At 53.8% G+C, this 24,456-nt stretch overlaps 2 protein-coding genes across 12 annotated transcripts in view; one reads left to right on the top strand and one right to left on the bottom strand.

Annotated features, from left to right (window-relative positions):
* The first annotated feature begins 935 nt into the window (after positions 1–935).
* On the top strand, positions 936–20,333 carry Znf335 (zinc finger protein 335). 7 transcript variants are annotated; one of them, XM_029556930.1, is made up of 29 exons: positions 936–1,060; positions 1,703–1,953; positions 3,118–3,355; positions 4,594–4,671; positions 4,855–5,160; positions 5,244–5,378; positions 7,144–7,290; positions 8,699–8,948; positions 9,044–9,221; positions 10,225–10,337; positions 11,182–11,200; positions 11,326–11,442; positions 11,532–11,608; positions 11,686–11,846; positions 12,269–12,501; positions 13,735–13,828; positions 13,931–14,025; positions 15,679–15,762; positions 15,841–15,938; positions 16,961–17,072; positions 17,152–17,523; positions 18,283–18,425; positions 18,507–18,661; positions 18,793–18,896; positions 19,214–19,291; positions 19,427–19,510; positions 19,596–19,661; positions 19,740–19,821; positions 19,908–20,333. In XM_029556930.1, the coding sequence occupies exons 2-29, from the start codon at positions 1,753–1,755 to the stop codon at positions 20,033–20,035; spliced, it is 3,948 nt and encodes a 1,315-aa protein (XP_029412790.1). In that variant the 5' UTR covers positions 936–1,060; positions 1,703–1,752; the 3' UTR covers positions 20,036–20,333. The 7 variants fall into 7 exon arrangements, with proteins under 7 accessions (XP_029412790.1, XP_029412789.1, XP_008852825.1 ...); XM_029556929.1 differs by having other exon boundaries at positions 15,838–15,938; XM_008854603.3 differs by having other exon boundaries at positions 7,147–7,290; positions 15,679–15,938.
* A 416-nt stretch (positions 20,334–20,749) lies between these two features.
* The window catches only part of Pcif1 (PDX1 C-terminal inhibiting factor 1), a 13,675-nt gene continuing 9,968 nt past the window's right edge, over positions 20,750–24,456 (bottom strand). For 3 of the 5 annotated variants that reach the window (XM_029556932.1, XM_029556933.1, XM_029556931.1), the window contains 7 exons: positions 23,357–23,519; positions 22,839–23,011; positions 22,620–22,706; positions 22,362–22,546; positions 21,637–21,730; positions 21,371–21,546; positions 21,041–21,269 (listed from right to left, as the gene is read on the bottom strand). In XM_029556932.1, the coding sequence (XP_029412792.1) occupies positions 21,041–21,269; positions 21,371–21,546; positions 21,637–21,730; positions 22,362–22,546; positions 22,620–22,706; positions 22,839–23,011; positions 23,357–23,519 (1,107 nt within the window). Of the gene's footprint in view, positions 21,270–21,370; positions 21,547–21,636; positions 21,731–22,361; positions 22,547–22,619; positions 22,707–22,838; positions 23,012–23,356; positions 23,520–24,456 lie in introns of all 5 variants that reach the window. The other 2 variants (XM_017803632.2, XM_008854600.3) reach the window with 1 other exon arrangement.

Raw genomic sequence — 24,456 nt, 5'->3', positions numbered from 1 at the left:
TGTAGCCCTGGGTGGCTTGGAACTTGCTCTGTAGACCAGCCTGGTCTTGAACTTGGAGATCCAAGTGCTGGGATTACGAGTGTGCAACAACATATACAGTCCAAAAACTGCAGACTTTTAAATACACTGAACACTGCTAGGGATCTAACCCAAGGCCTCACCACTGGGCTTATTACGAAGCCCTAGCTAAACACACCTACCTGCACTATGTAGAAAGAGCTGCGGTGTGGGTAGCTGAGGATGCCTTGACCTCCAGCCCTAGTAATGTTAAGAAATACATGTACGAAGTGCAACTAAGAGCCAGACATTAACTACTCTCCAAACTCCCGGAGACACCCCCCTCGCCCCCATTCAGACTTGCCTCCCCAAGTCCCTTTATTTGACATGGTTCTGGACCCAGTCTTTTCCGCCTTCACACTTCGGCTTCCTCATCTGCACAGGCTCCCTCTCCCCACGACACTGCAAACCTAACCCGGGAGGCCTCGATCCGGCTCGAGAAGAACGTTAGAGGAAAAGCCAAGAACAGTGAACATAATTCCTTTCCTCCCTCCAACTCCTGTAGGCCTTCCAAAGTAGAGACGCTTTCCCTGGCGACCCCAAAAGGTGTAGCCAGACCACAGAGCGTGGGGGTGTGACCACGCCAGGGGGTGTGGCCAGAGCTCGGGGTGTGACCATGCCAAGGGGGTGTGGCCAGACAGGAACCACACCCACAGGGGCAGGGCACCTCCGCCTCTCGCCACCCTGCGGCCTTGGGATGGGTCCTTAGTGACGTCATGCGCCTATGTAGCCATCCGCCTAAAGGAAAAGTAGTCCGCGGCCCCAGCGGCACCGGGCCCCCAAACTAGGCAGCACAAAAGATTCTAGAGCCCTTATGGACCCGCCTGCGTTTCTGAGGTCTCTAAAAACCTTCTGGAACCCCGAAAATCCGCCTTTCCCGGGCGCGGCGGAAGAAGTAGTCCCGGCCCGCGGAAGACCAATGGGTTCCTCCGCGGCGGGGCCGAGAGGATGGCGACCTCGTCGATGCCGGAGCCGGAGAGAGACGCGGCACCACGCCGCTGAGGTGAGCGGCAGCCGAGGGCGGGCTGCGCCGCTGCGCCCCGCCGTGCAGTCGGGCCCCGCCGGGAGGCTCCGGACGGCGATCTCCCGGGCCGGCGGGGCTGTCCGGTCAGGGCCCCGGGGTCCCAGGCCCTTTAGTCGCTCTCGCATCTGCCTGAGCGGAAACCCGGCGTCGCCACAAGATGGCGTCTGGCCTGGAGCGCAGGCAGCGCCGGAGACAGCCCCTAGTCACCAGGCCCCGAGACTGTCGCTGTCAGCCCCCTCCGCAGGGGAGCCCGGGGAGGGGGAGCGAACCACTGACCCCGGGGGCCTGCGGGCTGTACCACCGGCCCCGCCCCCGGGGGACCCGGGGCTGAACCGCTGCGCCCCGGGGGCCGTAGGCGAGCCGCGCCTAGGGAAGGAGGATAGGGCCGAGGTTGCCCGCCAGTGATCCCCCCGCCCCCACCCGCTGCTCGGGACTCTAGGTTGAGAGGCGAGCTGTCCCCATCTGCTTCTGGAAGCTTCCCTCTCCGTACGCGACGAAGCCCCGCCCCACCCTGTCCCGTCGATGTTCTGTTTTTGCATCCGCGGAATGGGCACACGGGTGCATCCGAGTGGGCCACCTTCCGGGGCCACTTGTTGCAGCCGTGGTCACATCTTCTGGCAGAGTGAAAGCCTCAGACCCTGCGCCCTGCTGTCAATCGGTCCCCTGAACCAATGGAAGAGAACGAGGTGGAGAGCAGTAGCGACGCGGCCCCACGGCCTGGCCATCCGGAGGAACCCTCCGAGAGCGGCCTGGGTGTGGGCACCTCGGAGGCAGTGTCCGCCGACAGCAGCGATGCCGCGACCGCCCCAGGGCTGACGGAGGCCGACGACTCTGTCGTGGGGCAGAGCTCAGACAGCGGCAGTGGCTCTGTGGTATGGACCAGGCTGGACGGCATGGGCAGGGGAGCAACCAGCAAGCCTTACTTGTAGCAGATATGTGTTCTTCCTGGGCTATATCCGTGTCTTGTAGGTTCTGTCGTCTAAGCTTCATAATGAAGGAGTATAGGTAAAGCACTTGTTTCCACATCCCGCAGAAAGGGAACCTGGGTACTAGCAGAGCCAGGATTCAAGTCTGTGCTCAGTTTCATGCACTCGGCCCAGGATCCTCATACTCTGATGGACTGTTGTGGTTCGCATGTTGACCCCATCTCACATTCACCACAGCCTTCCCATCTGTCAGGTGGAGCTGGAATGCCCTCTTCAGTGGGTGCTGGGTTTCGAGGCAAACACTCTCCTGAACCATCTTTCCTGACATTGTCTTCTTGAGCAAGCTTCCCAACTTCTGTTAAGCAGGAATGTGAAACATGCCTGTCTCTGGGGGTTTTACGAGGAACTTACAAAGTAGTGGTCATACCTGTGAGGCCACTTAATGGAGTTTGGAATCAATGGTCAGCACTGTGCAGCCCAGGGTTTCATGAAGTCAGCAGAGATGGGCTTTGCTCTGTGTCCATCATAGGCTAAATGACAGGTTACTGCTGGGAATAGGACAGGTGTGGTCCAGGCCCTGTGGAGAGCACAGTCTGACATGGGGGCATTATGGTAATGGGGAAATGTCTGTTAGGGTTGAGAAAACTGGGTCCATATTGGAAAGCTTCTACTGGAGTGGAGACCCAACCTGTCATGCCAACACAGTGATGGAGATGAGTGACCATGGAGAGGTCCTGAGTGGGCATCAGGGTCGGCTTGACGTTCTTGAATGGTGTTGATGAGACTGGGTCAAGCCAACCATGGGGTGATGCTGGATAAGTTTGAAGCAGTGAGAGGGGTTTATGCAAAAACCCAGTGAAAAATAGCCGCATGTGGCTGTGCTGTGGGGTCTAGAGAGGTACTGCCCTTACCCCGTGGTAGCTCCTGGCTACAGCCATGGGCTCAGGGCCTCTCAGTGCCTGGAGAACTCTCTTGGTCCTTTGGGGTTCAAGTGCGGGTGGCCCATTTGCTGTGTCCTCAGGCTGGAGAACTCTTGTCAGTGGAGCTGACAGACTGCTCTGTTCTGCCCTACTCCTGGCTCCTGAACTGCCTCCTGCTTCTTGCCCCTAGGAGGAGGTATCAGAAAGCATCTCAGCCGACCCCCTGCCACAGAGCTACCTCCCTGACTCATCATCTGTGTCTCGGGGACCAGTAGCAGAGGTGCCAGGTGGCCCCCCAACCCTGGTGCATTCCAGTGCTCTCCCAGACCCCAGCATGCTGGTGTCCGACTGCACGGCTTCCTCCTCAGACCTGGGCTCAGCCATTGACAAGATCATCGAATCTACCATCGGTCCTGACCTCATCCAGAGTGAGTGTGGAGAGGGTGTGACCCTACAGAATCTTACAGCTAACTGCACAGCCAGCTGTGTGAATGTAGGTTAATTACCTTACTGTGGAATGTGTAAGAGGGGAACAGTAATCTGTGTTCCAGTGGTAAATAACCAAACAAGATGCTGCAGTATGTTGTTAGGGTGGTGCCTACATGTCAGTGTGCTCAGTGTTAGACAGTTGTAGTTGGGTCCACAAGATGGCTCCAGGTAAAAGTGCTTGCCACACAAGCTTGCTGACCTGAGTTTGATTCCTGAAACCCACAAAAAGGTGAAGGAAAGAACTGAGTCCACAAAGTTGTCATTTGACTTCCATATGCTACTAAACACTTGACACACCCATATACGCACACATCATGCACACATAACAGTAATGAATTTTTTTATAACTTATTTTTACATTTTTGTGTATGAGTGTTTTGTCTGTATGTATGTAAGTGCACCACATGTGTGCAATGCCTGTGAGGTCAGAAGAGGGCATCAGATCCCCTGGAGCTGGAGTTATGCACAGTTTTAACTGCCATGTGGATACTGGGAACCGAACTCAGTTCCTCTACAAGGACCGCCAGTGCTTTTACCACCGGGCTATCTCTCCAGCCCCCAGTAATAAATTTTAAAAAGAGGTAGTTGTAGCTGGCTTTGTCCTGGGGACTCTTCTAAACACTTGACACACAGAAGATCACAGATCCGCCCCATGACCGCCCCCCCCCCAAGTAGGTGACTGGTAACAACTGTCCAGGTGAGATTTCTGAGGCACAGAGAACACAAAATGACTTACCAATGACACTAGCCAGTGGAGGCTGGTTCTGAGCTGACAGCCCAGACAGATGACCCCAGAGCTGAAGCTGTTAATTACCGTGCTGGGCCCTTTATGGTTAGTAATATGCACAGAGGCCCAAGCAGCTCACAAGCTCTGGCACAGTCTGAGAAGCACCTGAGAAAGTTATGCAGGAACTGGATACCTTGAGGAAGTTTGGAGAGGAGAAAGGAAGACATTCCAGGCCTGGTAGTCAAAGCCTGGGCAGCTGGGGTAGCCTGGCATCCTGGTGACTGGGCCAGTACATCACCTACTCCAGACCTCCCACCAGCACTGCAGTGGAAGTACAAGGCTCAAGCAGGTGATGCAGCTGGTCTCCGTTTGCCAAGTGGGGCCCAGGGGGTGTGGGCCCACAGCTAGGATCCCCCCCCCAGGATGGTTACTCTCTGCCTTCTCTGCCAGGCTGCATCACTGTGACCAGTGCTGAAGAAGGTGGAGCTGAGACCACCCAATATCTGATCTTGCATCATCCAGATGATGGTAAGACACCTGCTGCTAGACCCAGGGAGTCCTGTCATATGTGGAAGTAGAAGATAGGCCTGTATGTGACCCTAGCAGGTTACCCACTGCCCTGGCCTCTGACAAGGGGAATTTAGACCTGCTTAGGAAAAGTGTCTGTAGCTCATAGACAGTCCCACCTTCTGTCCTCTCTCCTGTCCCTAGGTGCCCCCATGACATCACCAATGTCCACTTCCGCCCTGACCCACAGCCTGGCAGCTATCGAGGCCTTGGCTGATGGCCCCACATCCACTTCTACGTGCCTTGAGTCTCCTGAAGAGCCCCAGGGAGAACCCAGCTCTCTGGCACAGCCACCTCCAGCCCCCAGTGCTGAAGAGCTGGACCTGCAGAACCTGGAGGCCATGATGGAGGTGGTGGTTGTGCAGCAGTTCAAGTGCAAGATGTGTCAGTACCGGAGCAGCACCAAGGCCACGCTGCTACGGCACATGCGTGAGCGGCACCTCCGCCCAGGTGCGTCGGTCTGCAGTAGCCAGCATGCCAGATGGGGTGGAACCCAGGGTTACTCATGGTAGTTTGTTTCACCTTCTTTGCAGCAGCGGCAGTGGCAGCTGGTAAAAAGGGGCGTCTACGGAAGTGGGGTGCCTCCACCAAGACCACAGAGGAGGAGGGGCCAGAGGAGGAGGAGGAGGATGACATTGTGGATGCCGGGGCCATTGACGATCTGGAGGGTAGACCAGCATACTTCCCAGCCCCTCTGTTCCCACACCCCACCCTTGTCTACAAATGCAAAACTCTTTCTGTGTGTAGAGACAGACACTAGTAGGCACCTCTAGCATCGGAGGCAGTTGGGCTATAGAACAGGCTGCACACTGAAAAACACAACATTGGGCCCATTTACATTTATCCAGCAGGAATACACTACAAGCAAAAATATATATGTGCTTTTCATAGCATTATCAATAGTGACTTATCTGTAGATCCAAAATACTTTAATGTATGGTCATTATAAAAATTATTAGTAAACTGGGTATAATAGTGCAGGCCTGTAATTTCAGCCCTGGGGAGGTGAGGCAGGAGGATCAGGAGCTCAAGATCACTTTTATTACATACTGAGTTTTGAGGCCAACCCTGGCCTACATGAGACCCCATTTCAACCCAGATCCAACCAAACGAAAACAATTTCACTTTTTACCTGTGTGCATCTATGTGCTTGTGTATGTGCAGGCCAGAGGTTGATTTCAGGTGTCTTCCTCAGTTGCTCCCTGCCTGATTTTTTGAGACAGGATCTCTCACTTAACCTGGAACTTGCAGATTCTACTAGACTGGCTGGCTAGAGAGTCCTAGGCTTCCTCCTGTCTCTGCCTCTCCAGTGCTGGGATTACAGGCATGTGTTGCCATGCCCAGCTTTTTTACATGGGTACTGGAGTATTGAACTCAGGTCCGCATGCTCGCACAGCAGACACTTGCTGACGAAGCCACCTCTGCAGCCCCCTTTTCACTTGGTTTTTAAATTTTTATTTTGTTATTTTTTTATTTATTTTATGTGTATGTTTTGCCTTTATGTATGTATGTGCATGCCTGGTGCTCACAGAGTCCAGAAGGTGGCACTGGATCCACTGGAACCAGAATTACAGATGGTTATGAGCCACCATGTGGATACTAGGAACTGAATCCTGGTCCTCTACAGAAGCAGCAAATGCTCTAACTACTGAGCAATCTCTTGAGGCCCCCCCCCATTTATTTTTATTTTTAATTATATGTATATCTGCAATACTTTCGGAGGCCAGAAGAGGGTGTTGGATCCCCTGGAGCTGGAGTTACAGGTGGTTGTGAGCTGTCAGATGTGGGTTCTGGGACCTGAACTCGGATCCTCTACAAAAGCAGTACATACTCTTAACCATTAAGCCATCTCTCTATGCTCCTTTTTTCTCATTTTTTTCGAGATGGCGGTGGGGGGGTCTCCCTATATAGCCCAGGCTGGCCTCAAACTCATGATCCTCCTGCTTCAGTCTCCTGAATTATAGGATTATGGATTTATACAACCACATCTGGCTTCTTTTTTCCTCATTTGTTTGAGATCCAGTGTGCATGTTATACCTAAGTGTTTCCAAATTGGACCAGGCTCGTTTTACTGCTCAATGTCCATGTGTGACTAGAGGCTGCTCTGTAGGACAGTTTGGGCTAGGAATTTGTAGACCCAGTGCTCACTGTCTGTTTTCTACCAGTGGCTGTAAGTGGCTTGAGACTGGGTACCTCTTTCTGCTTCACATTTGAGCTATTGGCAGGTGCCAGGAAAGGTACAGAGAAAAGCTTCTTAAAGGACGGATACTCAGTTCCCTGGAGGGGCGGGCACATAGGGTTTCTTGGAGGGGCACCTCACTGGTGGGCTTGAGAGAAGTAGGCAGGGATGGGGAAGTAATTTATTCAGCGGAGCTGGTTAAGGGGTCATGACCGGAGTATGGGTCAAGCCACTATCCTCTTCTGTCCCCACAGAAGATAGCGACTACAATCCAGCTGAGGATGAACCCCGAGGCCGACAGCTACGACTCCAGCGTCCCACCCCCAGCACCCCAAGACCCCGGAGAAGACCTGGACGGCCCCGGAAGATGCCTCGCCTGGAGGCCTCTGACCTCCCTGATGGTAAGATTTGCTCACAGGAAGAGCTATGTGGGAGAGTCACAAGTGGCTCTGCTGCTTCTGGGGAGCTCCAGGGACTGAGTACATGCACAGCAGCAGTGTAGCTGCTGGCTGAGGCCTCACAGGAAGGGCGTCCCACCCCTTACTGGAGAAACCCCAACTCTGGTGACCATTTAGGCTTTAGGTACATGCCTTTCAGTGACAAATCGTCATAGCTAGAGAAGAGTTTGAGCCTCTAACTGAACAGATAAAAGCGTTGAATGTTAAATGAGAAGAGCACCAAGTCTGAGCCAAGTCCTGAGCCCCGGACTGCAGGTCCTTGAGGAGCTAGGCTTTGAGCATTACAGTGAGCACAAGGATGTCCTGTCATGGCTTGTGAGTGCAGCCTCTGAACCTACCATCTCTGTGACTTGGGCCATATTGCTCTTTGCCTCTCAGATCTGCTGTGCTTTATGAGTGGAGGGGTGGTGGCATCTGCTTATGTGGTGGCTTGAAGAACTAAGAATACAAAGGCACCTGGTGGCTGCTGTGTGTGTCCGTTTGGAGAAATGGATAGACTCTGTAGTCTCCACAGAATAACTACTGAGGCATGTGTATGGAAAAGCTTTCATCCCACACAGGCCAGAGAGTGCTTGCAGGGGCTGGGCAAATGGCTCAGTGGGTAAGAGTGCTTGCTGTATAAACAAACACATGTACATGCATGCCACATCAAACCTGTGGAGGCATTACAACTTGGGGAAGTTGATTTCCTTCCCCCAGTGGGTTCTGGGCATAGAACTCAGGTAGTCAAGCTTGGTGGCAAACACCTTTACCCCTGAGCCATCCTGCTAGCTCCATTCTTAATATTTAAAGGTGTTTTTCTTCTGTTTTTGATGGTGCCAGGGATGGAGCCCATGGCATTGTACATTCCAGGCAAGTACTTACCGCTGGGTCACACCTCCAGGCCCAAAGTAGCACTCTTAAGAATTACTTGAAAAGATAACACATTCAGATCTGACATAAAAGGGTTTGCAGGCTGGCTAGGAAAGTTCTCTTGCCTTGGACCCTCCCCCTGGTCACCAACCTCTCCAGGGTGTGCCAGTGTCAAAGCACTGCTGTTGCCTCCCAAACCCACAGTGTCTCTCTGGGTCCCGAGACCATTTGACAGAGAAGACAGATGACACTCAGGGAAGGGGCCCTGAATGAGGGTACACAGCCAACCAGTGAGAACCCTGCTATCTGGGCTGTTGCTGAGACATGGCCCCATTTTGGTCATACTGTGCTGGATGGGTCAGCCTAGGAACATGCTGTCTGCCTATCCTGTGATGTGATGTGCTTACCAGTGGTCAGCTTAGGGAGTTGGCTGGCCTTTGGCCTGCTGTCCATCCTAGTGTGACTGGCTGACAACTTGTGACCTTTATGTCCACGGCAGGTGTGGGAGAGCCTCTAGTGAGCTCCCAGAGTGGACAGAGTCCTCCAGAATCACAGGAGCCTGAGGCTCCCAGCTCCTCAGGCCCAGGATGCCTAGGCTTCCTGGATAAGGCAGGCAGGGGCCCTGTGGAGCCTGGTGTGAGCCAGTCAGATGCAGAGAACACAGTCCCCTCCTGCCAGGATGAACCCGATGCCCCACCCCGCCGCCGGGGGCGGCCCTCCAGGCGTTTCCTAGGCAAGAAATACCGCAAGTAGGTACAGTTGAACTGAGGTGAGTGTGTACAGCTGGTGGAGGGCTCCTGGGAGCCTGCAGCCCAGCTATTCTCCCTCCACACCTTCCTGGCAGGTACTACTACAAGTCACCCAAGCCTCTGCTGAGGCCTTATTTGTGCCGCATATGTGGCTCACGCTTCCTATCCCATGAGGACTTGCGCTTCCATGTCAACTCCCATGAGGCCGGTGACCCACAGCTCTTCAAGTGCCTGCAGTGTAGCTACCGATCCCGCCGTTGGTCCTCGCTCAAGGTGTGTTGGCCTGGAGGTCACAGGGCAGAGGAGTCACCCAGCAGGGTGTGGAGTTCCCCAAGCACCCTGGCCACCCAGCTTGTGAAGGATACTTAGCTCTTCCAGCCCTGCAGGGACATGGAGTTCTGTAGAGGGCTTCATGGTGTACAGTGAATGGCACCTCGTTTTCAAGGGTGCAGTTCACACTGCAGAACTGTAGATTTCTTCCCTGTTTCTGAACTGGTGCTGTGGGTGGTTTCCCCACATCCAATATTAGAGTCTTTCCAGCAGGTAGCAGTAGCGTGTCTCAAAAAAGCACTCCTTTTCTCTTACCCTGGGCCAGCTGGCAGCAGCAAGGGCCTGAGTAATGTCATTGAGTGGCCCAGTGAGGTTCTAGTTGTCGACTGTATTGGTTTACTGACCTAGAACACTGCAGCTTGGCCTCAGCAATGTGCTGTAGCAAGCTGGGGGTATGGGAGATCCTTTAGGCCCTAGCCAACAGTCCTGTGCCGTCTCCAGTGTGTTGCTTCTTCCTATGTAAATGCCTGAGACCTGGAGTTGTTCACTGAGTGGGTGTCCTGTAGAGCAGTGGGAAAGGCATGGGCTATGGAGCCACGTTGCCAGGATCAGCTCCAAGCTTTGCTACTGCAGGGTGCCTTCACTCTGAGCCACAGTTTTGTTCAGTGGTAAGCCAGCAGGGCATGGTGGTGCATGTCTTTAATTCCAGCACTCGGGAGGCAAAGGCAGGGGTATCTCTGTGAGATTGAAACGACCTGCCTGATCTACTTAGTGAGTTCCAGGCCAGCTTGGGCTACAGGTAGACCCTGTCTCAAGAAAACAAAAAACAAAAACAAATGGTGAGCCAGCACAGTGCCTGGCACAGTAAGTGCTCTCTCTGGAGAGAATCCCTATCCTTCACAGGCTGTGACCCAGGCAGCTGGTTTCCTATCCGCACTGTCACCCCAAGATGTGATAGGTGGGTAAGGGGATGCTGAGCCCGCAGCCCACTGTCTGCCTCTTCTAGGAACACATGTTCAACCATGTAGGCAGCAAGCCCTACAAGTGTGACGAATGCAGCTACGCCAGTGTCTACCGGAAGGATGTCATCCGCCATGCAGCTGTGCACAGCCGGGACCGGTCAGTGGGTTGTGCAGGGGCGGTGAGGGCTGGCAGAGAGAACCTGGGCCTGTGTGGCCCAGGACCACCATAGGTCCCATGTACCACATCTGCTCTGAGCCCATCTCATTCACATGGTTTTAGAGACAAGAAGAAAGGCCAGGTGAATCGTCCCTGATTACTTATCTGACCAGAACCCTCAGAGCCAGGGCCTTGGGGTCCCCAGTTCAGGTTCTTAATGGGAGCTTTGGTTTCTCATCTGGAAAATGGAAGCAGCTGTTGAGGGGACTGAGGGAAGTTTTATGCCTGCAGGAGTTGCTAAGTCCTGAAGGCCTTGAGCCAACCATGTGCAGACCCCTCTCTCGGTGCTGTGGAGCAGATGAGGACTGGGAAAACAGATGTTCGTGGGCCTGGTGGCTGCTCTGAGTTACAGCCAGGTCTGTGACTTGAGCAGCATTAGCAGAGGGTGGGAACAGAGACTCCTGGGGCTCTGATTCAAGCAGGGTATGTGAAAAGGGCAGTGTTCTAAGATGCACACAGGTTTTCTAAAAGAAGAGTTCTGTCACCAACTAGACTCTGGTCACCAGGTTGAATGCCTATTCTCTAGTAGCTCTCTTTGCTGTGGGCTTCCCTAAGCCTGTAGTTCAAAAACGTATTGTGTGATTGGAGCAGAGAAAAGGCCCTGTCCTAGATGAGCCAGCTACAGGACATGCCACCTCAGCTTTCTCCCCAGTGGACTCCTGCTGGTTAGGTGCGGGTCTGGAAGAGGAGCATGCTCAGGCCTGAGACCAGGTCTTAGTGGACATGAGAGGACCCACGTGGGCTTGGGAAGTCCTAGTTTAATACCTGATTCCTCCTTTTCCAGGAAGAAGAGGCCGGATCCGGTGAGTGTGGGGCCCTGGCCTGGGAAGGGAGCCTGTCACGACTGCTGATGGGCAGAGTAGACAGGAGGGGAGTGCTCCCTGCTGTCTCCCTTTCTCTTTCCATCTGACCTCTTGTACCTTCCCAGACCCCAAAGCTGAGCTCTTTCCCTTGCCCCGTGTGTGGCCGTGTGTACCCCATGCAGAAGAGACTAACACAGCACATGAAGACACACAGCACTGAGAAGCCTCACATGTGTGATAAGGTGGGTGGGGCCGAGGGATGAGCTGTGGCTGGGGAGGGCCTTCTCTGAGCTGTCCCCCATCTAACTCCACTCACCTGAATTCCCCACAGTGTGGAAAGTCCTTTAAGAAGCGTTATACCTTCAAGATGCACCTGCTCACACACATCCAGGCTGTTGCCAACCGCAGGTATATCCCCATGAGAGGTCCCTGGGATGGGAGAAACCCCCCCCCATCTGAGTTTCCCTCCTTCATACTGCCTCCAGGTTCAAGTGCGAGTTCTGTGAGTTTGTTTGTGAGGATAAGAAGGCACTGCTGAACCACCAGTTGTCCCATGTTAGTGACAAGCCTTTCAAATGCAGCTTTTGTCCCTACCGCACCTTCCGAGAAGACTTCTTGCTGTCTCATGTGGCTGTCAAACACACAGGTCAGGCCAGGCACATCCAGCAACCCCCTCCCACTCTCAAGTTCTCACATGTCCATCAGAGGCTCGGCTTTTGTCCTCTTCCTAGTAGCCTGAGCCAACTTGTTCTATAAAAGGATCCCTGTGGCCTGTCTCCTCTGCCTTGAGCCCAGTTCCAGCTCAACAGCTGGGTCAGTGGCCTGCTCTGTCTGCCTCAGTTTTGAAAGAGGGAAATGGGGATGCAGAGCATGTCATGGTTATGAAGGTGACCCTGAAAACTGCCCCTGGCAAGAAGGCTGAGTGTGGAGGCAGCCCCTGGTCCTATCTGCTCTGGTCCACCAGCATGTTTGTCCAAGGGTGGGCATGACTTGCTAGAGTGAGGCTGGGGGCCCATGGGGCCAGGGAAGTCCTCAGAGGGTGGGTGCAAGCGTGCCCTGTACCTGCAGGGGCCAAGCCCTTTGCTTGCGAGTACTGCCACTTTAGCACTCGCCACAAGAAGAATCTGCGCCTGCACGTGCGATGCCGACACGCCAGCAGCTTTGAGGAGTGGGGACGGCGCCACCCCGAGGAGCCCCCCTCCCGCCGCCGCCCCTTCTTCTCTCTGCAGCAGATAGAGGAACTGAAGCAACAGCACAGTGCGGCCCCCGGCCCACCACCCAGCTCACCAGGACCTCCTGAGGTAGGCCTGGCCTAGGGGGCAGCAGACAGCACAGGCCAGGATGGTATCGTGATGCCATCTCTCCTAACCCAGTGCCCTCGTTTGCACATTGGGATACACAGAATGATCCACCTCTGTAGTAGAGGACCAGCCAAGCTGTAAGCTCAGCAGAGGGGTGGCATATCCAGCACAGGATATGCCACTACTTAATTGTGACATTACCTTGTTCCCACATATAAAATAATTCTGAAGCTCAGCAGTCCAGAGCTTGTGTGGTCCCAACCCTGGTGGTTGAGGACCAAGCTCTCTACTTTGGCACAACTGCCCTAGAATATGACTTCCATCCTGGTGACTATCTTCACAGTCCATAGCTACAGGGACACCTTCCCAGTCGCATTCCAGGCAGGAAGCAAGAGGAAGGGGTGGGAGCAAATCTTAAAAAGGTACTGCCATCTACCCATCTGTCTTCCTCGTGAACCTCCCCAGAGTCCCTTACCTAGCTACATGGCCACAGTTTACTAGTCATGAGGGAGGCTGAGAAATGTAGTCTTGAGGATGGGTATGTTGCCTTCCCTATTGAAACAAAGAATGCTGTCAGCAAGAAAGAAGGTAAAAGGGCCAGCAACATGGCTCAGTAGGGTAAGGTGCTTGCTACCAAGCCTAATGACCTTTGATCTCCAGGTCCCACATGGTGGAAGGAGAGAGCTAACTCCCAAAAGTTGTCTTCTGAGCTGCATACATGTGCTGTGACACTTGAGGCCACATACATACACAATCAATCAATCAATAAATTAAAAATTAGTTAATTAAAAATAAATAAATAAATAAAGGCAGGTGGATCTCTGTGAGTTCAAGACCAGCCTGTTCTACTTAGTGAGTTCCAGGCCAGCTGGAGCTACAGGGCGACCCTGTCTCAAAAATGATAAAAAATGAAAGCACAGTGGAGTGGATTGGGGTAAGCAGCTGTTCTGTCATGGGAGCTCCCAGTGGCCCAAGAAGACAGCTGCACAGAGTGCTGATGGTAAGTGCATACATAGGCTTTGGAATCCAGTCCTTGGCTTCAAGTCCTGGCCTTTCACCTTTCCCAGCCTCACACCATGTCTCTATAGCACTAAGATGGTAAATATCTCAAAAAAAAATGACAGTGAGATGAACAAGGGAACAGGTGGGAAATGGTGACATCAGAGGTGCTTGGGAAATACACTTGAATCTGAGAGGGCCACTTCTCTCAGACTTCACCCTTTCCCCTCCCAGGCCCCCCAAGAGCCAGCACCTTTCCAGCCACCTGAGACTCCCCCACTACTCTGTCCTGAAGCCCTGGGTGGTGCCACCATCATCTACCAACAAGGTGAGTCTTCAGTGAGGCAGGGAGTGAGGTGGGAGAGAGGATGAGGGTGGTATTGGGTGCCAGGTGTCCAGCCTACTCAAGCCCAAGTTTCACCCTACCCAGGAGCTGGGGAGTCCACTGCAATGGCCACACAAACAGCCTTGGATCTGCTATTGAATATGAGCACCCAGCGGGAGCTGGGGACCACTGCCCTACAGGTGAGCAGCCAAGACCTCCCCCTCCCCAGCTACTGTACATTGCAGGTGTGTGCTGGACACTGTGAGCTTCCTACAGGCAGGGTAGATTGGACAGATTGGGGGACAGATCAGCCTAAACTCGAAGGAGTTTAAACTTGAAGGAACTGGCTCCTGTGGATCTTTCCAGTGCACTCTAGTTACAGTGACTGTTGCTGTGCTGTGGTGCATGGCTACTGCCATTGCTCCCAGGCCTGCTTCTGTTTGTCTTGCTTCCTCACTGTGTCTGCTGCTCCTGTGGGCCTAAAGAGGCTTTCTGTGTAGTTACACCTGCCCCCTATACCTGTTGCCAGAACACCTCCAAGGCCTTGTCTAGCCCCAGGCACTCTCTGACCTTCCAACAACCTTGACATCACAGTCTCATACCCCATACATCTCCTGGTTCATCATTATCCTTCCTTCCTTCCTCCATCCCCACATCCCACCCCATCTCCAAGACATAGGGAAGCTCACTAGCACCTCTGTGTTCCAGCCTCTTGAATGAAGGGCGAACCAGACATGTACCTGAACTCCAAGCACTTGGACAGTGCAGGCAGGAGGATAAGGGATTCCAAGGCCAGTCTTGGATGTATGAGTTTGAGGCCAGCCTGGGACACATGAGACCCTATCTCAAAAGAATAAAAGTTCAATTCAGAAGGTGGAAGTCCTTAACATGCCTCCCTTGCCCTCAGATAGCCAGTTATTGGACTCAGAAGAATTGCTCCAAGATTGTGTTCAGGCTCCACCCATCGCCTGCAGGTGCCTTTAAGAACAGGCTCACCCAGTTCATGCTCCTCAGTAGTGTTTCTGTTCTTCACTGTGCAGGATGGGCTGCGCCAGGCTGCCATGTGGGTGCTGGGAACCAAACCTGGGTCCTCTGCCAGAAAAGCCAGTGCTCTTAACCAGTGAGCCATCTCTCCAGCCCTTTTTTTTTGTTTTTTTGAGACAAGGTCTTTTGTAGCCTTGGCTGGCCTCAGATTTGTTATGTAGGGGATGGAGAGATGGCTCAGCGGTTAAGAGTACTGACTGCTCTTGCAGAGGACTCGGGTTCGATTCCCAGCACCCACATGGTAGCTAACAATCATCTCTAACTTCAATTCTAGGGGAATCCAAAGCCCTTTTCTGATCTCTACAGCATTGAACGACACAGGTGCACTCACATACATGTAGGCAGTACACTCATACACATAAAATAAAAATTAAAAAAAAAATTTGTTGTGTAGCCAAGGATAGCTTTGAATGCTGATCCTCAGACTGCCACCTCCTCAGTACCACTGCCTCCTCACTACAGACGTGTGTCACCACACCTGGCTATCTTTTTACGTAACGGTTTGCCTCTTCTCCCTCTATTCTTGGTCACAGCACTGCTGACATTTTGGGCCAGCCAGTTCTGTTGTGGAGGCTGTCTTGCACATTACCACTACATGCCAATTCTGCTGTGACACTTAGGTCAGCAGACATTGCCAGATGCCCTGGGGCAGGGCCCATTCTTGCAGCTGTCTGTAGTTGGCACATGGGCTTTGGAATGTCAGTGTGTTTAGGAACTCCTTGGTATACAGGGTGAGTGGTGTCATCAGAGGCTGTGGCAGGAAGAAGGACGGGCACCGAGATGGGTCTTGAACATCGGTGCTGTTGCAGGTGGCTGTGGTGAAGTCAGAGGGTGTGGAGGCGCAGTTGGCATCTCCTGGTGGGCAGCCTTCCCCAGAAGACACCACTCCACAGGTGGTGACACTCCACGTGGCAGAGACGGGGGGCAGTGTGGCAGCCCAGAACCAACTAGGCCCCCCTGATCTACAGCAGATCACCTTGCCACCTGGGTCATTTGGTGGGGCCGGCTGCCGTGTTGTCACAGCACCCCCTGTGGAGGAGGGGACATCAGCTCCTGGTACACCATACAGGTAAATTGCCTTCTTTCTGCAAGGCCACTTTCAGTCATGTATAGGCACTCCCCACTCCAGACGTTAGCACTAGACAGAGTCCAGGTTTGTAGAGTGCCAGGCAGTAGGTCATTGTGTTCTGCACAGTTTGGCAGCTGCCATTTTTTGGTCATTAGCTGTTCTGGGAACTTGGTACTAATGATCCTCTCTAGCTAACTCCTAGGAGATCTATTTTGGCCTTTGACAAATGAGGAAACAGACCAGTGAGGCCAGTGAGGTTAAGAACTGCCTAGGTCACATGCCCAGGAGGTTCCCAGTCCCATGTGCTCTTTTTGAGACAGGGTCTCTGTTGTAGCCCCAGCTGGCCTTGAACTTCCTATGTAGACCAGGCTGGCCTCAAACTCAGAGATCCACCTGCCTCTGCCTCCCAAGTGCTGGTATTAAAGGCATTCTCCACCACACCTAGCCCCATGTACTCTGGTGTTCTTGGGTGCTTTCAGTTCTGATGGTTGAAAAGAATTGGATGGGCTCCTTTGCTGAGGAGCCACCTGGCACCTGCACTTGGTTTCCCTATGATGCAAGTTTGGGGCAAAATGTTTATTTGTTCACCGAATTCTTGGGCCACCTGCGGGAGTTCTAGATCTGGGTGCTGGGTTGGGGATCAGGAGCCCTGGGCCAGCATGTGTACAAGGCACCTCAGCCTCTGCCCTCCCTTCTTGGGCTTCTGGTGGCAGATCCATTCCATTGCTTGGCCCTCTTCTTGTCTCTCTTGGCCAGACCTGAACAGGATTCCTGGAGTGTTTCCCCTTGCCCACCAAGGGGATGGGGATCATCCCTTAAGCAGGGCTAGGCACTGAGCTCTTGGTAATCACTTAGAGAAGAGACAGCTAGAGGCCCATGTGGTCCAGGCTCACCCAGGCTCCTCCAATTCAAGTCAGCCTGTGGTGGCCTACTTTCAGTTGATGCCTATTGCTTGGGGAGGGATTCCTGTGGCCCTCCATCCTACCCTCGAACCCTTCATGCCTCCACTTCTCTGCCCTCAGCGAGGAACTCCCAGGGGAGGCAGCGCAGGCTGTGGTTGTGAGTGACACCCTTAAGGAACCTGGCACCCACTACATCATGGCAGCTGATGGGACCCAGCTGCACCACATTGAGGTAAATCTTGGAACAGCCACCCTACCAGGTCTCCTGCCCCCTCCCTCTCAGCACCTCATGCTGTGGGCTCTCTCTACAGTTGACTGCAGATGGTTCCATCTCCTTCCCAAGCCCGGATGCCCTGACCTCTGGAACCAAGTGGCCCCTCTTGCAATGTGGGGGGCTGCCCAGAGATGGCCCTGAGGTCCTGTCTCCAGCCAAGACCCACCAAGTAGGGCCCCCCCAAGGTTCTGCCTCCCCTCCTGTGGCCAGCAAAGCCCTGGGCCTGGTGGTACCTCCCTCACCTCCATCAGCAGCAGCTGCGTCATCAAAGAAATTCTCCTGCAAGGTGTGCGCAGAGGCCTTCCCAGGCCGGGCTGAAATGGAGAGTCACAAGCGGGCCCATGCTGGGCCTGCTGCCTTCAAGTGCCCTGACTGTCCCTTCAGTGCCCGCCAGTGGCCCGAGGTCCGGGTAGGTGCTCCCCCATTGTGCCTCGGCTTCCATTCCTGTGTCCACTCGTTCTTGTAAGAACTCTTTACTGAGCACTCCTCGAGCCAAGTACTCTGCTCCCCTCTAGGTTCAGAGGGGACTCAGCAAGATCCCAGCTCTCTGGTAGCTGCTTGGTCAGGAGACCAACTAATGCCAGAGCAGTTCCCAGTGTGAAGGCCGGAGAGTACAAATCGGGGGCCGCAAGTCATTGGACAGGGTGCTGGGCAGACCCCAGAGGTGGAGGTAGGGGTAGAGGTAGAGCCAGGCCATGAGAGCACAGACACAGAGGGGTTGATATGTGGGTAAAGACTGGAGCTGCTGAAGACAGGGCACAGAAGTTTAAGGCCAGTGAAGGGATGCTGCAAAGACAGCAGGACAGCTCCTGGGACATTTCTGGAGCTCCCTACACTTCCCTGAGGGAAGCTTCCAGTTTTCAGAGCTAACCCAACACTGCATCCTGAGCCTAGAGCCCCACCCTTCAGATGAGAAACTGAGGCCCAGTTAGCCAGGACCAAGCCCTAGCATGCTGGCAGTCCCTCAGCAGCATCTCTTAAGTTACCTACAATACAGTGCCATGGGCTTAGACAGAAGTGCCTAAGTGACATAATGGTGCCACAGCAGACAGTCCCAATCGGGCCTGTTTTTTTGGTCTCACTCCTCATGGGCACACGGGTTTGATTTTCCTGGGGACTTGCTGCCTTCCATCCTAATCTGGCAGTGCCTGGCCTCTACCCTGTGCAGGCTCACATGGCACAGCACTCAAGCCTGAGGCCCCACCAGTGCACTCAGTGCAGCTTCGCCTCCAAGAACAAGAAGGACTTGAGACGGCACATGCTTACACACACCAACGAGAAGCCTTTCTCATGCCACCTCTGTGGGCAGCGGTGAGGCTGGGCACAACTTGGGGTGGCAGACCTCTGGACATGCCTGGTGGAACTTTGTTGAGCCACCTCCTTCCTCCTCAGTTTCAATCGGAATGGGCATCTCAAGTTCCACATCCAGCGGCTACACAACAGTGATGGTAGAAAGGCTGGGACTCCTACAGCCCGGGCCCCAGCCCGGACCCCCACCCAGACTATCATCCTCAACAGCGATGAAGAGACATTGGCCACACTGCACAGTGAGATACCCCTGGGCCATAGGGTGGACTGGGTGCGTGCAGGGGCTGGAACCACAGCTTAAGGGTACTTATGGGCTGGGGCATTCAAGTCTCCCCAGAATGCCTAGGTAAATACCCTCCTCTCTGCCCAGCTGCCCTCCAATCCAGTCATGGGGTCCTGGGTCCAGAGCGGCTACAGCAGGCACTGAGTCAGGAACACATCATTGTGGCCCAGGAGCAGACAGTGACCAGTCAGGTAAGAACCAGGGCGGGGGACCCTGCAGAAAGGATGGGACAGACAGAATTGAGGCTAGAGGGGCTGAAGAGATAGCTCAAAGGTTAAAAGTGTTTGCCTGCACAATCACAGGACCAGAGTTCAGATCTCAGTTCCTACCACATAACAAACTGAGTGTCTAGGATCCTGTGCATCCCTATAAGGCCAGCTAGGAGGTGGAAGGAGACAGAAAGATCCCTGGGACTCCTCCTAGCTGAGAAAATGTGAGCTCTAGGTTCAAGGAGAGAACCTGCCTCAAAGGAATAAAACTAAATGTAGAGCTCACTTGGCCTTGGCAGGAGGAAGCTGCCTACATCCAAGAAATCACCACAGCAGATGGCCAGATGGTACAGCATCTAGTGACCTCTGACAACCAGGTGAGCTGTTACTTGCCCCACTTCAGCCTTGATCTCCTGTATCTTTATCCGCCACCTGTGCCAGAGCCTTAGTCCTCCATTGCCCTCCTACTTGAGCTGAGTGGGCCCTAGCACCTGCCGCCTCCCACCCTTTAGGTACAGTATATCATCTCTCAGGACGGCGTCCAACACCTACTACCTCAGGAGTACGTTGTGGTCCCCGATGGCCATCACATCCAGGTAGGCCAGGTCTCAGACAAGGTGGGATTTGGAGCAAGGCTGCACAGCCTCTTTCTGGGATCACCGGCCACCTTCTTGTTTCCAGGTCCAGGAGGGCCAGATCACACATATCCAGTATGAGCAAGGTGCCCCATTTCTGCAGGAGTCCCAGGTACGTGGCTTGGGGGGCCAGGCAGAACTTGAGTAGGCTCCTGTGGGGCTATACATCTCATTGGCTTCTCCCATCCAGATCCAGTATGTGCCTGTGTCCCCGGGCCAGCAGCTTGTCACCCAAGCTCAACTTGAGGCTGCAGCACACTCCGCTGTCACAGGTATGGGACAACTGATGGCCAGGAGACTGAGGCCAGGCCTAGCTCCTAGGGCCTCAGGCTTACTGTGCTTTTCCTTCCCCTGGCAGCAGTGGCCGATGCTGCCATGGCCCAAGCCCAGGGCCTATTTGGCACTGAGGAAGCAGTGCCGGAACACATCCAACAGCTGCAGCACCAGGGCATCGAATACGACATCATCACCCTGACGGATGACTGAGCCCAAAGGGCCCAACGCAGATCTTGGATATCGGGGCCAGCTCTCCTGGGGAATGGGGGGACACACCTTCCTGTCCTACTTAGGGTCTCCAGATACGGGACAGCCAGCATCCTGTGACTCCAGGGGGAGCCAGACTTGTGCTGGGGAGGGGGAGCATGACAGGGCAGCAATGGGCCTCAGCCAGGACATGCTGGGGGCCCCAGCCTGCAGGCAGGCTTTGGGAGAGAAATTTATTTTTGTTGTTTGGGTGGACCTGCTGGCCCCTTAGTCTCAATAAAGGGACTAGAGTCCAGCCCTTGCCAGCTCTCTTTGTATATTTACTAATAACTGGAACAAGGCAAGGACCAGGAAATAGCAGAAGTCTGAATAGCTCCCAACAGAAGTTGCCTGGCTTTGAAGTCAGCTGGCCCTGCCTCTATTATGTATGGTGGTCCCAGAATAGGGCAAATCAGCCTGATCCTCAAGAGGATGGAGCTGGAGAAAGCCCTGCTTCCTCCTTGGGGCTCCCTGTCTGCAGGGCCTCAGAGGGCAGATACTATATACTCTGAGGCCTCTCGGGGCTCTGAAGCTGGCTTCCTCCCCAGCCTTGGCTATAAAACCCTTAGCAGCTGCCTGTTCATGGGTGAGGACCCATGAAGGCAAGGGGTCATAAGAGGCACCTAGATGCAGTAGAAAGTGGTCACAGAGGCAGCTGCCCCAAAGCCCTCACAACACTCTCAGGGAGTTTTTGTATTTCCTTTTACAAATGAAACAAGGCAGCAACAGGGGTCAGTGTGGGACTGGGGTGGCACGGGCCTATGTACAAGGGGCTTGGGTTGAATCTGAGGTGGGGATAGGGAAGGGAGGGGGAGCCCTGGCAGACCCATAATATTCCTATGTCAGTGGCAGCCCAAGTCCTGCTGCCACCCCAGGTAGGGGGGCCCTGGAGCCTGCTCAGCCTAGAGAGGCCTGAGTCCCAGCAGTCTGTAATGGCAGTCCTGGGGCTCTTCCTCCCCACAGAGTATGTTAAGTGGGGTGAGGCTCGCGGCTAGGGCCCTGATCTCGGCCTGAGTCTCGGTCCTTGGCCTCAGAGGAGGATGAGGAAGAGCTGGAGCCATGGCTGCGGCCTGACTGCTTATAGGCAGTGGTGAGCTCCTGCAGCCGCTCAGGTGTTGGCCCCCACTTGGAGAAGCCGGGGTCATTCTGGAGGAAGAGCACAGCCGTGTTGTGGACAGCCTTGTAGTGCATCTCCTCCCTGTGGGCAAAGGCAGCTGCTCAGGGTAGGGCTTGGCCTGGCCTGCTCATCCAGCCAGCCAGCCCGACCCTCCTTCCTTCCCCTGCCTCCCTGGCACCCACTTCTTGCAGATGTGCTGGGAGCCACTGCGGTACTCGTGCTCAAAGGCAGGCAAGATCAGCTGGTGGCGTTTGAAGCGGCTCTGCTCCATTCGGGTGAGCGCTGGTGTGGGGGGCTCCCGCCACTCAGGGATGAACACAATGAAGGACAGGGGCTCTAGTGAGCTCTCTAGCAGTTTCTGTGGGAGGGAATACAGGGTGGACATGAGATGCTGCCCTCCAGGGGGCTTGCAATTCTGCCTGCCCTCGTCAGTTGGCAGCACACCCACCTCGAAGTGAGAGACCATAGCATCCATGAGCTCCTCGCAGAATGGAGGGTTGGCCTCAAAGGAACCACTCAGCGGGTTGAAGTCCAGGCAGGGCCTACAGAAAGAGGTGAGCATTTGAAGTCCCACTAGCACCAGTCCCTCAGGCAGACACATGCCATCCCCACCCCTAGGCAGTCATAGGAGGTAACCATGGCCAGGCCAAAGGCCAACATTCACCCTTAACTGTCCAGGATAAGGAAATGACCATGTCCACTGAATAGGTGTCTGAGAACAGAGGCTCTGGTGTCTGTGTTCGCCAAGCTAAGGAGCTAGAGTTCAAAGCCACCACAGCAGAAGTCATACCTGGGGTGTCCCTGGCAGCTGAACACCAGGCCTCTTTCCTTCCACCAAGCAGGTTCTTCCTGCTGGAGAGTTTACCTTGTCCTCTGTGGCCCTCCTCACCCTACTACTTTTGAGGTCTACCTCACTATGTCATTCCTCAGTGCCAGGTGCTCTATTCCAAACCTGAGCTAATTCACTGAGAAGCCCACAAACCATATTAGTATCTGTCACATGCCTGCCCACAAAGCCAGCAAAGTAGAGGCTCCCAGAAGTTGTGTATCTTGAGGTCACACAGCTGGCAAATGGTGAAGGCAGGGGCTACCCCAAGATATCAAGCAGCTGTGCTTTGAGGACATCTGTCCAAGCTTGGGCAGAAGGCTTAGCCCCCCACCCCAAGCTCTCACCCTCGGGAGCCAAAGTAGCCATCTGTGTCCGGGAAGGCAGAGCAGTACTGGCGGAAGTAGCAGTTGAGGGGTGAGGCGAAGCACTCAAAGCTGACACCGAAAAGTCGGTGGAGGGCCTCAAAGACGTGTACAGGCAGTGATCCCTGCAGACCAGTCCCCTCATAGAGGCCCACACCAAACATCATCTGCAGAGGAACCATAGTGTCAGGCTTGGTCTTCTTGCTCCCCTCAAGAGGAACCCTCCCCTGGCCCCAGTACCTGGTATCGTCGGAGAAGACACCATACTCGAGGCAGGAACCTCTCAAAGGCAGAGTCATCAACACAGCCATAGCGGTAAAGAAGCCACTGTGGGACAGAAAATGGGGCCTCAGTGATCTCTTGCCCTTATCACTGGCTACCTGCCAAGACTCTGATCAAAGAAAATCCTAGGCCCCCCATTTATGCCACCAGCTAGGGCCTCCCTCCCCTGCCTCTTACCAGCTTGCTGAAGTAGTTACGGCTGACCTTGACCATCTCTCCCTTATAGCGGATGCAGACCACATTATTCTCCATGTGCATCTCCACACTAGGCATGGGGGGTGCAGACACGGCCAGCCGCACTGGGTAGCAGTACACCAGGCGGGGCTCCAATTCTGAGGCTTCCACCTCCTCTGTGGGCAGGGAGAACAGTGAGGGATTTCTTGGCTCTGCACAGCCTTAGCACCTGCTATGTTTTCACACATCAGTAAAGTGGCTTGGACAGCTTCAGTAGCAAAGGGAACAAAAAGCCATTAAAAACACCACCAAGCAACTGGCATTAATTGGTGGCCTGTGTCAACACTGAAGCAGGCACCATCATAGCTTATTTGAGGATGTTTGGGTCCCAAGCAGTTTCCTATGAACACATGATCCTGTGGCAGGTATTAGCACTTGAGACTCAGCCTCGTTTGTTCCTTCAGCTGAGGCCTGGGATACAGACAGGATGACATCACACCTGGCTCCAACCTTGCCCCTACCTGGGATGTTGTTTTCCTTGAGGATGGCAAGGTGTTTTTCTCGGATCCGTTTAACATATTCCAGGGAGATGTGGTAGATCTTACTGCAGATGCCCTCCACAGAATCCTTGGCTGCAGCTGAGACATGAGGCCCACACTGCCTCCTCAGGTGCTCCAGGCGGTCCTGGAGAAAACCCCTGGTCAGGACACTTGCAACCCAGTGGGGCTGGCAAGTAACTGCTAGGCTGTTGGACTCCAGTCCCAACTTTGAAACTGGCTCTGGTTATTAGCTGTGTTGCTTGGACAGATCCCCTGGCTTCTCTGAATCTTCCCAACTATCAAGGGAACACAAGCAACAGGACACTGATTGGTAAATTCTCCTTCAGGACAGACCAAGCCCCTGGCACTAAGTGTCCAATGAACACCAGTTTTGTTGCAGTTGCACTGGCAGAACCCATGATAATCAGTGGACAGACAAGCCAAGCAGGACCCCAGCTTACAGCATTTGCAGTCTACTGGGAAGGTGATTATGGCATAGGGAACTCGGTTGGTGCTAACGGTGGTGCTTTTACAGCATTTGCTTGTAGAAGTGAGTCACTAGGTATCAGATACACAGTTAACTATGGTGTAGCACAAAACTTTGCCTCCTGTGAAAAGTGGTCCTGAAAAGAAAGCCCATTGCTAGTGCTGGTGGAGATTTAAATGACTAGTCTGAGCTCGAGAACAGAAGGGTAATGGACACACTAAGAACAGGAAACTGAATCTGATGGTGGCTTTTAATTGTACAGTGAACAAACACAGCTTGTAGATCTGTTCTCAGAAACATTCTTGGAGATGTTGAATACTCATTAGGTAGAAAAGGCAGCTGCTTGTATGTGGCTGAGCTGCAGGCTATTAATGTTAATGGAGCCGGGTGTGGCTCACTTCTTTAGTCCCAGCACTTGGGAGGCAGAGGCAGGCAGATCTCCAGATCTCTGAGATGGAGGCCAGCCTGGTCTATAGAGTGAGTTCCAGGTCAGCTGGGGCTACAGGGAGATCCTGTCTCAAAAAAGACCAAAAAAAAAAAAAAAAAAAAGGGTTAATGAAAAATTTTTTTGGGGAAAAGCACAAAGGGAGAAAAA

This window comes from Nannospalax galili, unplaced genomic scaffold (genome assembly GCF_000622305.1).
Source record: "Nannospalax galili isolate Female #2095 unplaced genomic scaffold, S.galili_v1.0 scaffold2227, whole genome shotgun sequence".
In the NCBI taxonomy this organism is placed as follows: domain Eukaryota; kingdom Metazoa; phylum Chordata; class Mammalia; order Rodentia; family Spalacidae; genus Nannospalax; species Nannospalax galili.
The sequence above is the reverse complement of the archived record's forward strand: the minus strand, read 5'-3'. Positions and strand labels throughout refer to the sequence as shown.

What these genes read in the sequence shown, in the direction of transcription:
- Znf335 (XM_008854602.2), top strand. Translation starts at nt 1,753, where the DNA reads ATGGAAGAGAACGAGGTGGAGAGCAGTAGCGACGCGGCCCCACGGCCT. An exon ending in GACATTGGCCACACTGCACA is followed by an intron (nt 18,662 to 18,792) that starts GTGAGATACCCC and finishes CTCTCTGCCCAG; the next exon opens with CTGCCCTCCAATCCAGTCAT. An exon ending in TAGTGACCTCTGACAACCAG is followed by an intron (nt 19,292 to 19,426) that starts GTGAGCTGTTAC and finishes CCCACCCTTTAG; the next exon opens with GTACAGTATATCATCTCTCA.